At 46.5% G+C, this 14226-nt stretch overlaps 2 protein-coding genes across 4 annotated transcripts in view; one reads left to right on the forward strand and one right to left on the reverse strand.

Annotated features, from left to right (window-relative positions):
• ST7L (suppression of tumorigenicity 7 like) overlaps nucleotides 1-5427 on the forward strand; it is a 98866-nt gene extending 93439 nt beyond the window's left edge. The window contains 1 exon segment of the mRNA XM_031936426.1: nucleotides 631-5427. Within this exon segment, the coding sequence (XP_031792286.1) occupies nucleotides 631-729 (99 nt within the window). The 3' untranslated portion in view covers nucleotides 730-5427.
• A 19-nt stretch (nucleotides 5428-5446) lies between these two features.
• Nucleotides 5447-14226, reverse strand: part of WNT2B (Wnt family member 2B) — a 67576-nt gene continuing 58796 nt past the window's right edge. For all 3 annotated transcript variants that reach the window (XM_023232665.1, XM_023232666.1, XM_023232664.1), the window contains 4 exons: nucleotides 11936-12156; nucleotides 10613-10890; nucleotides 9642-9906; nucleotides 5447-6457 (listed from right to left, as the gene is read on the reverse strand). In XM_023232665.1, coding sequence (XP_023088433.1) covers nucleotides 6228-6457; nucleotides 9642-9906; nucleotides 10613-10890; nucleotides 11936-12062 — 900 coding nt within the window. In that variant the 5' untranslated portion in view covers nucleotides 12063-12156 and the 3' untranslated portion in view covers nucleotides 5447-6227. The remainder of the gene's footprint in view (nucleotides 6458-9641; nucleotides 9907-10612; nucleotides 10891-11935; nucleotides 12157-14226) is intronic.

Consider the following 14226-nt stretch of genomic DNA (forward strand, 5'->3'; position numbering starts at 1 on the left):
GTCTTGCTCTGTCATCCAGGCTGGAGTGCAGTGGCGCAATCTCAGCTCACTACAAGCTCCGCTTCCTGAGTTCACACCATTCTCCTGCCTCAGCCTCCTGAGTAGCTGGGACTACAGGCGCCCGCCACCATGCCTGGCTAATTTTTTTGTATTTTTAATAGAGACGGGGTTTCACCATGTTAGCCAGGATGGTCTTGATTTCCTGACCTTGTGATCCGCCCACTCGGCCTCCCAAAGTGCTGGGATTACAAGCGTGAGCTGCCGTGCCCAGCCTCTAACACATACTTTCAAAGCCCAAAGCCTTAATAATTTTCTGTCATGACTGCTTCTACTGTGTCTATACACTTAGCATAATTTCCAAAGGACTAGATAAAACAAAATTTTAATGTTAATCTGAAGGGGGAAAAAGGAATAGAATTAGGAGCCAGAGTTGTTTAAATGTGGAATACTTTGTATAGTGGTCACATGGTACCGGTGGTAATAGTGGCAGAAATGGCAAAAGAGCCATTGGTTGATAAGGTTCAGGAGGGCCTAGGCTGTTCCTTTGTAAACCGTGCTCAGATATACTCTCCTGGCAGTCCTGGGGCTCCTATAAGGCTTGAACATTTTTTATCAATTTCTGTTTTGAAGATGCTGGGACTCTGGCGCCCCCAACCCTGGGCATCCTCAGGCTTTGAGGAGAATACACAAGATTTGAAGTCAGAAGACCTAGGTTTGAGTTCTGGCTGAGCCACGCAGTTCATTTGACCTTGGACCAATCACCAAATTCTTCTGAACAGCATCTGTAAAGTGACAGTAACCCCTACCTCACAGGGTTGTTGTGAGGATTACGTATATGCTAAAGCATTCTGTATATGGAAAAGCTTCTTATGAACATTATTGTTATTCCTGGGGAAACCCCAGCTTGGAAGCTGTCAAAAAGGACAACTGTAGATGAAATTGTCTTCCTTTTTTCTTCATTCAGCTTAGCCTTTCTGTTTGGCCAGGGCTGCTTACAGGAGCTGTTGGGGTTGAAGTCAAGTCACCACATTTTGGCTCCTTTGGTCAAAGAGAAAGAACTCTAATGTCCAGCTGCTCCATCCATATACCCATAGAATGGAAGTGAGTAAAGGAAAATTTTAAGCCAGGATAGGTAACAGTTAGGGGGCCAATGGGAGAATGCTTGCCTTGCATTTGCAAATCCAGAATGACTAAAACATCTTAAGTAAATGAGGAATAGCCACAAAGATGCTCAGAGATAATATAAGCCATGAGTGGGAAGTGGGAAAATGAGTTTGTAAACTCCTCTCTTTTCTATCCCTTTACCTTTGAGGTCAGGGACAGGCATACAGCCCACTGGCTATTGCCCTATACCTGCCAATCACCCAAAGAAAATAATAGCTTCTGAGAAAGCTCATTTCACTGTAGCAACCGTGATATATTTACCCTAATAAAGCCACAACTTGGTCTTTTCCAGTGCTTCTGTCTTACGGAGGTCATCCCTGGAATCCAAAGCTATCCAGTTTTCTAACCCAGTTAAGAGTTTAAAACAACCACAGGTCGTCATAAGCAGTAGGCTTGGCAGTTGTACCTCATGCAGTCATAGGAGACTGTCCCATCATTCTCAGCACATTGGGTGCACATCTCACTGTCTCCAGCATGAACCAGCCTTGTGAATGTGTACAGTCTCAGCCACTCTGCTTTGGTGGTAATTCTTCACCACTGATCTCTCCTCACCATACCCTTTCTGCATCCTTCCCCCAACCACCCACCAGAGGAGTTCTGGTCCCCAAACCAGAGTTGCCTGCAGGTTGGTAATGTAACTTTGTAGATATTCCTTGATTACAGCTAGACCCTATTGGTATCCTTTTTGAATTACTGGATCGAAATCTAATTGCTTTTTTTTTTTTAATTGTTGGGGAGAGGAGGATGAGCAGAACTCCTATGCAGCCTGAGAGAAGTTCTGTATGTGTCTATATATGTACACGTGTGTGTGTGTGTGTGTGTAACCTCATGGTTGTGCTCAGGCTGACAGGGAGGGCAAAGAGTGAAAAGGAACCATCTCTTTCTTGTTTTCCAACATTGCTTCAAAGATGCCCAACCCCCGTAGTAGCAGGCAGTTCCCAAGTGGAGGGTCGGGGCAGAGGCCTCCACCAAGGCCATCAATAACCAGGTGTGAGCTACAGGTCTCTGTGTAATGTGAAGCTTTCCCGTATTTCATTTCTGCACCCAGGGGGCGGCTCTGCAGGATTGCTTACGGAGAGCTCTGTGTCTGGCACCTCTCTCCACAAGGCCCAGGCGCCCAGGGTCCCACCGACCTGCCCAGGAATGCATCACATTGTTCTCTGGTGCTGTAATTTGGCTGCAGGAGCTAGGCTGAATGCCTCCCAGGGATGAGAAACATACTCTCCCTGGCGTCCTCCCTTCGCCCCAGCTAGCTTGAGCTTCTGCCCTATGACCACTGAGTGCATTTAAATAAAAACCTCAGAAAGACTGAGGAAAAAAAATCCTAATTATCTCTCTTCTATTAAGCCATGTAGAGACTCGTGTCCTGAGTGGGTCTGAGAATTTGGCAAAGACTTAGTGGTTGGTGTTCTTGATAAGGGAAGTGAGAGAAAGGAGAAGAAATTACTCCCTGCAACAGGAAGGAATAGAAATGAAGCAGTGAGTGTTCAGAAGTTAGATCTACAAGAAGTTTTGCAGACAGACCCTCAGGGCCAGGCAATGTTTGTTTTTGTTTTTGTTTTTTTTTTTAATCTGAAGCCCTTGATTTTATTTTTACAGCATCACTCTAAGGAAGAGTGTGGATTACTGCCATTATTCAGGGCTGGTAATAATAAAAGTTAGCTTTTATCTGCAGGGCTAGGTTAAGGCTGGCATTCTTACTTTTACATAAAAAAACTGGCTACAGACTGTGCAGCTGAGGTACTTCAGTCATGTGCCTTCTCTAAAGGATTCTTAGATCCTTAAAATATATAGTATCTTTTAAGTTTGTATCTAAATAGCACTTACTGTTATGTATTACACCTAAACGTTTATTAAAAGTTAGAAGAAATGAGTACCAACAGGAAGGAATGGAAGAGAGGAGACGGGCTAAGACATTGCTGATCTGAGGGACAGACCTCTATCAAATAGAGGGCTGGGAGAAGTGGTGATTAGAAGCAGTGAGGGAACTAAATGGAGCCCTGACTGCACCAAATAAAGTTCTCATTTTGCTGCTTGTTCCAAATAAATTAGTGTCTGTTTGTGTAATGCCAGACTAAATGCCAGTTGTCTAAAGCCAATCAGAATGCAGAAGCAAGCTAAGAACTAAGAGGAAAAATTAATTGCTTTGCCATCATTCCTTTTTGGGGCCACATAACCTCTGTAGTGGGGCTCAAGTGGACACCATTTCTCTCATCCACCTCGCTTTTCAAACTTCTCACTCTCTGGACAGCTTGCTCTTTTCTTAACCATTTATAGGAAATTGCAAAACTTGCATCTTTATGAGCTAGAATTTGGAGCCCAAGGAAAAGCACAGAGTAGCATGAGATGCCAGAAGAGGCCCATTTCCTTCCACAGGAATGAGAACCAAAAACCAAAAAATAGATAATAGGGCATAGGTAGATTTAAGTCAGGTTGACTTCCCATGGAAGGCCTATGTCATTGTTTATGTGGTAACCTGCATGTTCTTGTGAGAACAGGGGCTGGCTAGGACCTGAGTCTTTCCCCCGCAGCTTGGCATATAATATAAGGCAGCCTCCTCTGGTAAATTCATTCAGCCCTATTGTTGAGTTCAGACTAACCATGACCCCCTTACCTCTCCACTACCCCAAAGCTTTCCTCAAGATGTCAGCTCTTCTCTTCCCCTCCCATTTCCCCCTCCTTAATCCCACCATTGGCTCATCAGTTATCCAGTTGACTCCACTCTGAAGGAAGACATTCTCTTGGCCTGACTCACTCAGGCCCATTTCTCCACAGGCATCCCCTTACCGCAGACCACAAGGGCCCTAACTAGCTCATGTTTTGTGTTAATGGATGTGAAACCGGAGCAAATCCCCTCACCAAAAGAAAAACCACCCTAAACTCTCCCACACAGGTCTCAGCAGGTTACACAAATATTAGTCCTATCATCCAAATAAATCTGCCCCCGTGGCCCAGAGCTATGGCTCCCCCAGCCTCCTGCTGCCTGTGCAGAGTAAAGCTGCTTCAAAAACATATGAGGACCCCAAGGGATGTTGGAGAGGAACTTGGGAAAGACAGGGGCCTATATCCAGAATTCTTTATGCAGGCCTCTTAATCTACAGACTTTTATTAATACTTTATAGTCCTAAAGAAGGACTGTTCCTAGAGAAGTCATGATGGGCTAGACCAGCCAGGAGCTTTGGTGAAGAGGATCTGTGGGCTGGAGTTTGGGGCATAATTAAAACTCAGTATCTGACAGCTGGGCACAGTGGCTTGCGCTTATATGCCCAGCACTTTGGAAGGCTGCAGTGGGAGGATTGCTTGAGACCAAGAATTCAAGACCAGCCTGGGCAAAATAGCTCCATCTCTGATAACTGTGTTTAAATTAGCTGGGCATGATGGCATGTCCCTGTAGACCCAGCTAATGGGGAGGCTGAGGTGAGAGGATTGCTTGAGTTTGGGAATTTGAGGCTGTAGTGAGCCATGATCATGCTAGTGCACTCCAGCCTGGGCAACAAAGCGAGACCCTATCTCTAAAAGAAAAAAAGAAAGAAAGAAATAAAAAGAAAAAAAAGAACAGGTACGTATCCTCATTTTACAGATGGGAAAATAGAAGCTCAGAAAACTTAGCTACCTTGCTCAAAATATCAAAAGCAAGTGGCACAGCTGTGATTTTTAACCCAGGTCTGTCATAACTGCAAATTTCTATACCACTCTGCTGCTTTAAGATATCAACAGGCAAAAAATAACCACTGCCCAAATCACATAAAAATAGGACATCAAGGTTTTGGGGACTTCATGTCCTACCCCCCAGCTTACTAAGCCTGCTATCTCTGGAGATTCCACTATTGCAAACCTAGTTAGGCAATGGGTAATAGCATAGAAGAAACCCTCCTCTATTTAAGCCGAATGTGGACTGAACAATAATAATCACCAGGACTTGGAGAGTCACTAAATAAAGATTTGTTGAGTAAATGGAGGAAGGCTGCCTTCTGTGTATCATTTTGGCCCCCACCCGTAGCACTCCTTCCCACTGTAGCCACTGACTCCTGCTCCCAGCTTCAAAGGCTAGGATCCTCTCATAAAGAATTACCAAAGCCAGAGATCCCTACCTTCCTAATATGTACTTATGCCTCATGTGGGCCCTTGAGATCAGACCTGCTTTCCTGCTCTCCCACCATCCATGAGTTGCCTATCTTTTACTCCGTGTTTCCTGGCTAACCTACAGATCTGGCTAACCTACAGAGTAATGCATGAAAAAAAAAAAAAAAAAAAAAAAAAAAACCACAAGGCCTGGCCAGACTTACTATATTACTCTATCCTAGGAGTGTTCTAGGGTGTTCTAATGATCTGTTAAGCATGGGAACCACTGCATTCCACCTCAGTTTGAACAGGCAGCAAGTAAGCAAAAGAGGCAGTGCTATCCAATATAGGTTGAGAATGGTAGAGAGAAAAAGACAGAATGAATGTGTGTTTGTATAGTTATGATTCTTTTTCTTCTACAAAACACAGCAGTTTATAAACATATGAGCATGTGAATGGAACCTTGTCCACTATGGCTAACATCTCAGGCTCTCAATAATAGAATGTGGTAGCCTAAGATTTTCTTTTGGGGTACCAGGTAGTTCTGCTCAAACTGACTTCAGAGAATGGGCATGTCATTCATCTTTGTCCCATCTAACTTTGGCCAGGTAGAAACAAAAAGAAGCTCTCTACAGGTACCCTTCCTCTTGCACACCAAGGAAGTATCAGGAAGCTGGTGCAAAGGAAAGAAAAAAGGAGCCTCAACTACATACTTTAGTGCAACTCATTTCACTCTAAAGACCCTCTATCTCTTCTACTCTCCCTTCAAATCTCCAGAGTGGGAAATCAGAGAGCTTGCTCAGTTTCTTATATCCCCTGACAACTCCTTCCCAGGGCTAAGGAACCAGCCAGGACACCACGGTCCCTACGGATTACTCTCTACATCCTTAAATAGAAGCTGTAGCAGCCCAGAGTGGAGGGTGGAGGAAGGTGTGCATGCAAGGATCTTGTGCTTTTGAGTTGAGAGGCTTGAATTGGAGGGATGAGTGAGGTATCTGTGTTCAGGTCTGGTCCAGCCACTCTGCCTTCTTGGGGGCCTTGCAAGTATGGACATCCACAGTATTTCTGCATTCCTTGCACCGTACAGCACAGCACCAGTGGAATTTGCACTCACACTGGGTAACACGGGTGACTCGAGTTGTGTCATACCCTCGGCCACAGCACATGATTTCACAACCGTCTGTTCCTTTTGATGTCTTGCTGCAGACACGGCCTGCAGTGCCTAGGGAACCTGGGTTGGGGAAGAGAGGGAATGAGAACAAAGTTATCTCTTACCCATATTCTCAGAAGGAAGACATAAAGAATCGCTTTTTTGGGCTGGGCACAGTGGCTCACTCATGCCTGTAATCCCAGCACTTTGGAAGTCTGAGGCAGGAGGAATGCTTGAGTCCAGGAGTTCAAGACCAGCCTGGGAAACATAGCAAGCCCTGCCTCTACAAAAACTTAAAAAATTAGCCAGGTGCCATGGGCATGAGCCTATAGTCCCAGCTACTCAGGAGGCTGAGGTGGGAGTAACACTTGAGGCTGGGAGGTCGAGGCTGCAGTGAGCTCGTACCACTGCACTCTAGCCTAGGTGACAGTGAAACTCTGTCTCCAAAAAAAAAAAAAAAAAACCATGGGCTCTGACAGCATATTGTCTGGATTCAAATCCCAGTTCTACCACTCTTAGTTGTGTGATTTAGTCAAAATGAAACATTAACTTAGTTTCTCATATGAAAATAAGCACAATAATAGATTGTTAGATATAATCTCTGTTCATCTGAAGAGGTGAACTGATTACCATGACTGGCTGCAGGCATATTCCTAAGTAATATCCCTTGTATTATTATTACTATTATTATCCCTAAGCATTATCCCTTCCCCTTACAGTGGAAACTCTAGGATAGGGATCATGTTTTTCCCATGCATAGGGAATGCTTAGAACCTCATTCTGACTGATTTTAGCAAAAGAGATCCTGCCAACAGATCATAAAATCAATAGACTTTTGGATGAGTTGGGCCCATCAGAGCCCAACTCTACTCCAACCTTTTCCATGGTTAAGGATCCAGAGATGGGAAAGTAACTAGCCTAGGTTCAAAACAGAGAATAGATGAACTGGTTTCTACAGCATTAGTCTCCACATGCCACTGGGATGGGGAGGAAAATGCTAGAACTTGTATGTTTTTTTATCTCATCAATTTAAATTATTGATGTATGTTTTCCAACATACATATTCATATAGTGGAACACAGATATAAATAAATATACATATAATGGAGATATATGCTCAGATTGTTTTAATGATAGGAGTAAAGGATCCAGAATGTTAGACCACTGCTCTGGAATGTGGGCTGACTAGGTCTACTGTATATGTTAGTCTCCTAACTCCAAGGGCTGGGTCTTAAGTCCTCTTGGGCACCAAAAACCCCTTCTACACTGTGGAGCTGTGCTGTCCAGGGTAGCAGCCACTAGTCACATATGGTCTTTTACATCTAAATTAATGAAAATTAAGTAAACTAAAAAATTTAGCTCCTCAGTCACACTAGTTATATTCCAAGTACTCAGTAATCACATGTGGCTAGTTGCTACTGTATTGGACAACACAGATAGGAAAACATTTCTATCACCACAGAAACTTCAATTGGACTCTACTGCTTTGGAGGGAATTCCTGGCTCCATATTCTTTCTGGGATGACTTATATTCTTTTAATTCCAGGCCCCACTTTGGGTTTTAGGAGGCCTAATTTTATGCCTCTGAGAAAAACCAACACACATTTGACTTATCCTCCCTCCTAACTCCAAAGTTCCTTCCCTAAAGGTGTATTTTCAGTATGGTAGGGTAGGCTTACACCTCAGATATTATGGAATTATTTCTAGGTATCCAGAGAGTAACCCTCTGAATTAGACCAACTGGGAGGAAAGTATACTTAGTGGCAGGAAATCACTGGGAAAATCAGGAGGACTCCAACTTTTTTTCTTCTAGCACCCTACAAGGTATACAGACTACTTTCTTCATTAATTGCATAGAGCCCCTTCCTGTTTCTGTGCCCAGTTTTACTCCAAGCCACTTGACTCTTCCAGGAATGACAGTGATGGGTGAAAACAAACAGTACCGAAGATAACTGAGGTTTTTTGGCTCCATTTCACCCAAGTCCTGACTGCTGAGCCTGTAGAAAAGAGCCTGGGAGCCCCATGACAATAACCAGAGGAGAAGAGTTCTGCTGCATTGCATGTTCCTAGTTTAACCTATCTGAACCTGAAATGTGAGCCAGGATGGTAACTTTCATTCCCTTGGGGAAAAACCATATCGCCTTCCAGCACCTCCAAGAATCCCACCACAAATACCTCGAACAGACTGAAAAACAACCATTTGCAGCTTTACCTGCCTTTGGTAGGGATCTCTCCTTTGTTTCTTTTTCAGCTCTGTTTCAGAATCTTCAATGGCAGGACACGATAAAACCTTTCAAGGACATCTTTCTAGCTATAATCTCCCTTACAGGGAACTTTTACCCAGCAGATTGGTCTGTTCTCTGTCCCTGGAACAGGTCATGTGCTTTCCCACCTACTACTCTGATAAGAAATTGCCCACTCTTCTCTCAAGCTATCCAGACACTCCCTACGCTTCAAGGAGCAGCTTAAATTCTACAGTTTCAGCCGGGCGTGGTGGCTCAAGCCTGTAATCCCAGCACTTTGGGAGGTCGAGACGGGTGGATCACAAGGTCAGGAGATCGAGACCATCCTGGCTAACACCGTGAAACCCCGTCTCTACTAAAAAATACAAAAAACTAGCCGGGCGAGGTGGCGGGTGCCAGCACTCGGGAGGCTGAGGCAGGAGAATGGCGTAAACCTGGGAGGCAGAGCTTGCAGTGAGCTGAGATCCGGCCACTGCACTCCAGCCTGGGCGACAGAGCGAGACTCCGTCTCCAAAAAAAAAAAAAAAAAAAAATTTCTACAGTTTCTTTTTTTCCCCTACATTTTCAAATAAACTTTTATTGATTTCTCCAATCAACTCTCTTTGCATTTGTCTACCCATTATGTCTCCTTTCTTTAAGTAGATTGCAAACAGCCAAAGGGTTAGGGCTGCATCTTATGTTTCTGTGTAGCCCACACATTGCTTAAAACTGAAAACAGGTAACTAAATTAAACATTCCCTGAATAATGCCCACTGTATCCCAGATGCTGGGATACAAAGGAGTGATGCATGACCTCAGGCCCCAAGGAGCTGAGTGACCTCCTCTCTACTTGGGCAGCACTGGGCCTCGTGGACTGAGGCATAAGTCAACAATCTCATGAGCAGGTGTTCACGTGGGGAGGAAACTGCCTCCTCCCACAGCACCCCCTTCCCTAACTCCTGAGACTGAACAGACCATGATTAACCAGGAGTGCCTGCACTAAGAACTGGGACTCCATGTCCCTGCCTGCCTTCCTTACTCACCTGCAGCCTTGTCCAAGACACAGTAATCTGGGGAGTTGTCAAAGTAGACAAGATCAGTCCGGGTGGCACGGCGATAGCCTTGGCGGGCTGCGGTGAAGTTGGCACCATCCTGTGTGGCCATCACCTGCACAGCCCCATCATAGCGCCGCCGCAGGTAATCACCTGTGCGGCGGAAATCTGAGAGCGCACGCCAGCAGGTGCGCAGAGTACAGGAACCACTCACGCCATGGCACTTACACTCCAGCTTCAGAAACCGCCGCACAGCCTGGAGGAGGGGGAAGGCAGTTAAGGGAGAGGTAGCTGGTCAGGGTACATTTTAGTCATCTCTAGGGTCAAAAGGATGAGTGCTCTGAGATAGGCTGGACCTGGCCCTGGCTGGCTGATTGAGCTCTTGGTTGTTCTCTCCCACATCAGATCCCACCCATTCTTCCCGATCGAGTTCAAGAAACTCTTTTTCCAGTAAATCTTCCTGGACCAACAGTGCTTTCCTTTTCATGACAGCCCACTGAACTTTGGAGCCACAGGATTCTGTTCACGATAACAGTTTGCTTGCATATCCTCTACTTTTCACATTTTAGAATGCCAGGTACCATGCCTTCTACTTTAGTAGTATGCCATTTTCCGGCATAGTACTAGGCACATAGAAGATGTTCAAATACCAGGGAACTGACTAGAACAACCTCTTATCCTCTCAGTCTTTACGAAAGCTGTTCTTTCCCTTCTTAAAAAGTTACTTCTTTTCTCCACCTTTTCCTACTTTCCACCTGTGTGAAGACTCTTCAGGCACCTGGTTGACCCTAGGCATTCCCAATCTCCCTTGCATTTAGTGCTCCTGTCCCAGGATGTTGGGGCTTTTGGAAGTGACCCAGAACCCTTCAGCTCTTCCACTTTCACATTTATTTAGTCCATAGTCACACATACTGGTCACCCCCAGCAAATATGAGTGTACTTACACAGACATGAGTACTGACCGTGCGACCACAGCGGTTATTATGTAAGTTCATGAGGGCCCGGGCATCCTTAAGCCTCTTCTCCTTGGCATCCACGAAGGCCTTGGCAAAACGGACACCATAATGGATGTTGTCACTGCAGCCACCCCAGTCAAAGTCCCCACGCTGGTCATGGTGTCGGCCACGGGTGTAGGGGTCACAGCTGCACACACTCAGTTCACCCTGGCTACAGGCACGAGTAATAGCATGGACTACCCCTGCTGATGAGATGGCATATACAAAAGCTGCTTCTCGGCTACCTAGAGAGAGAATTGTAGAGGTGTGCTTCAGGAAGGAGGCCCATGTCTGTCCCCTTCTTCAGCCCATACAACCTCCAACTCTGAAACCTCTTCCCTCCTTTTCTTTCCCAGAGTCACCCCTACACCCCCTTTATTCAAGGTGCCTTTCATTTCCAAGAGCATTCCCCAGAGTATCTGACCTCTTCCCCTCAGCCTTCACTACTCTCTATCCACTTCTTTGTATATCTGACCTTCTGAGCTGACCTATACTCTTGTTTCCTGCCAAATTCCCTGTGTCCATCCATTGAAAAGTCTCCTGGTGAATCATCCCCTCCCACTGAGTGCCAGCCCTGGCTCAGCTCAGCCTGCCTTAGTCCACATTCCAGGCCTTTTCAGGCCCACTCTGCTGGACAGTTCCCCCACAATGGAGACCCCAGCCCAGGGGTCAGCCTGTTTAGAGATCCATGCTACCTTCCCTTGCCTGCTTGCTCTCCCTCCCTGCTCTTGGAGACTGATGAATGATCGCCCCTGTATGCCTGACACCTCCAGATTCCCATCTTGTTCCCTTTCTCCTAGTTTACTGTCTAGCTCTATTTATCTTCTTTGCTGAGCTGAGGCCAAGCCACTGCCTCTCCAAATATTTACATATCACCTTTCTGTTTATCTCTTGTTCCCATTACTGTAGTGCTGGGAGTGTTGGGGTGACGATAGTGATGGTGGTGTTAAGAACAGAGGGCCTATGGTAGACCTCAGCCTTACAGTACATGGTAGCCTCCCAAGCTGGGGATTGGAGAAGACAAGGAAAATGAGGGAGAAAGATGGAGGTTCTAGGGAATGTTTTACCTTGGTCTTGTCCCAGAGCACTAGGATTTAGAGGAGCCCCTGTCTACAAATCTAAGGTGCTAAGAGTCTGTTCCCAATTATATCCTGGGCTCTGTCCACAATTCTTCCTCTGATTATGAAACAGTGTGTGGGAGAGGAGAGGGGAGATCTTGCCTACCCTTCCCACTCACCACCCCCAGGACAGAAACAGAAGGAGTTGACACAGAATGGAAGAGGCCCCTACTTCTGAGCATGACACGGCCAAAGACGGTGTGGTCCCGGTCCAGGGTGGTACAGTTCCAGCGGTGGTGGCGGAATTGGTGCTGACACTCTCGGATCCATTCTCGGGCACCCTCGCCCACTGAACGCATGATGTCTGGGTAACGCTGGCACAGCTGCCGCTGCCGGCTCACCAAACCAGGGATATTGTCACAGATCACTCGTGCCCCCAGTGCCCCAATGTACCTGCAAGGCGGAGAGGGCCCTGTCAGAACATCCCAGCCCTTTTTCTGCATTGGAAGGGAATAAGGAAGGGGTACGTTTAGCATCCAGACCTTGAAGAGATTCTGTCCCCTCTCCCTAACCCACATTCCATAAAGCTGATGAGTAGAACCATTTCCCACAGTTCCGAAGAAGTATTAATAGTTATACAGTTGCAGAGAGAGTCACTGAGTGGCCTCCCACCATCACCAGTTCCCCAGCCAAAGGCCAAAGTGACACACACTCCCAGAACACAGGCTAGGCATGTGTCACATACACAGAAGCTGTGGGCATGTCACACAAACTCATTGTCTGTTTATTTAATAAACATTAAGAGCTTCATGGAAACATACACGAACAAAATAAGGGTCTGAGACAACACTCTTATGCTCCCATTAACAGGGGTGTCCTGCATGGCTGGTCCACGAAGATACGGCTTGACAGCAGGGGGATGGTGACAGGGAGGGGCTCGTGGGAAGAGACATAGTGAGCAATTTGAGTAATGTTTACAGCTCTAGTCAGACCCGTGGAGCTAAAAAAATCCTCATTCCCAATTATGAGGTCTGGGGAGGGAGATCCCACCCTCTACTCTCCTCCTCAAACCCTTTATTTCCAGGCCTGGGGCCTTTCTTAACTAATGAACCTTTAAAACCATCTTCCCCAACCTGGATGGAACTGCACGGGCTGTTTGCAGTGGGAAGCCCAAGGCCAAGATAAGTAAGAGGGTGACTCTCCCCACACTCCAGTCTCCAGTCTGTCCAATATGAACAATTAAAAGAAGGTCAATTGAGATGGGCTACCAAAGAATAGGTGGGTTGCTGGAGTTATTATTGTTTCTCAAGGCAGTATTTTCTCTTCACTCAGTTTTGACCCTGGATCCCACCACAAGCCTCAGGAAGAATATTTCAGAGAGAAAACAGGAGTATATCACCCGTTTTCCCCAAAAGGCCACCAAATGAGATCTGACCCATTCGCCCACTTCCTTCAGCTCAACAGCCCAGCTCCATTCTCATTCTCTTTCTCTCCCTTTAACCCCATAGCACCTTCCTTGATTTGCTGGGAACTTTCTATTCTCCTGTCCGGAACGCATCAAAGGGCTGTCCTCCCTCCCCTTTTTGAACAGGTGGGGGCCATGGAGAGCAATTGCTACTGCAGACAGAAAAGACTTGGTTTGAGCTATGAATGAGCCTGTGGTTTGGGAACGGCCCCAAAATGGGCCTAGAAGTGGGTGAGGAGAAGGGAGGGCAGCTGGTGTGGGGAGGGGAAAAGCTAGACTGCCCCGGGCTCTGTGTCCCCCCTTACCACCCCCCCGCATTCCCACAGCCGGCCCTCACCCACAGACTGGATCACCACTGGTGACACCAACTCAAACAAACACAAGGAGGGCTGATGCTTGCCTCTTCGGGAACTCAGCAGGGCTGATGGGGCCCATCTGTCCCGGGGAAGGGGTGAGAGGGCTGGCCCTCCCCTAACAAATCCCATGGAATCAGCGTCCCCAGCACTGTCCATCAGGGCAACAGCTTCCAGGAACAAACAAAATAAACACCCCAGACAGGGCCAGGCCGGAAAGGGCTGCCTGACGCACAGCCCAGAGTTACACCCACTGCTGTGGTGCTTTGTTTGGAGAATCAAGACCGTTGGAGTTGGAGCTTGTCCCTGTCTCACCACTGTTCAGCTTCCCTAATTCAGCCCAAGTACTGCTCTAGGCAATGGGTGGTTTTTTTTTTTTTTTTTTTTTACTGGGGCTTGGGTGAGGAGGGTTGGATGGGAATGACAGACCAATAACCCAGCCCTCGTGAGACAGTCTGGAGTGGGGCAGGCCAAACTCAGGCAAAAAGTCCTTCTTGTGGTCTGACTTAAGTCTATTCTGCTGCAGCCCACATAGGTCCTTTTTATTACATCCTCACTGAGTGTGGGAACATCTGTTCAGTATCTAAGATGGGAAGATAATTAAATGTCTCTATTACCACCCTTACTCCACTATGTAACGACCTCAAGACGCCACAGAGCAAGGTGCTTGCTTGCTCTCCAGTAGTCAGCCCCTTATAGTTAGTG

The sequence above is a fragment of the Piliocolobus tephrosceles genome, chromosome 1, assembly GCF_002776525.5.
Source record: "Piliocolobus tephrosceles isolate RC106 chromosome 1, ASM277652v3, whole genome shotgun sequence".
Classification (NCBI taxonomy): domain Eukaryota; kingdom Metazoa; phylum Chordata; class Mammalia; order Primates; family Cercopithecidae; genus Piliocolobus; species Piliocolobus tephrosceles.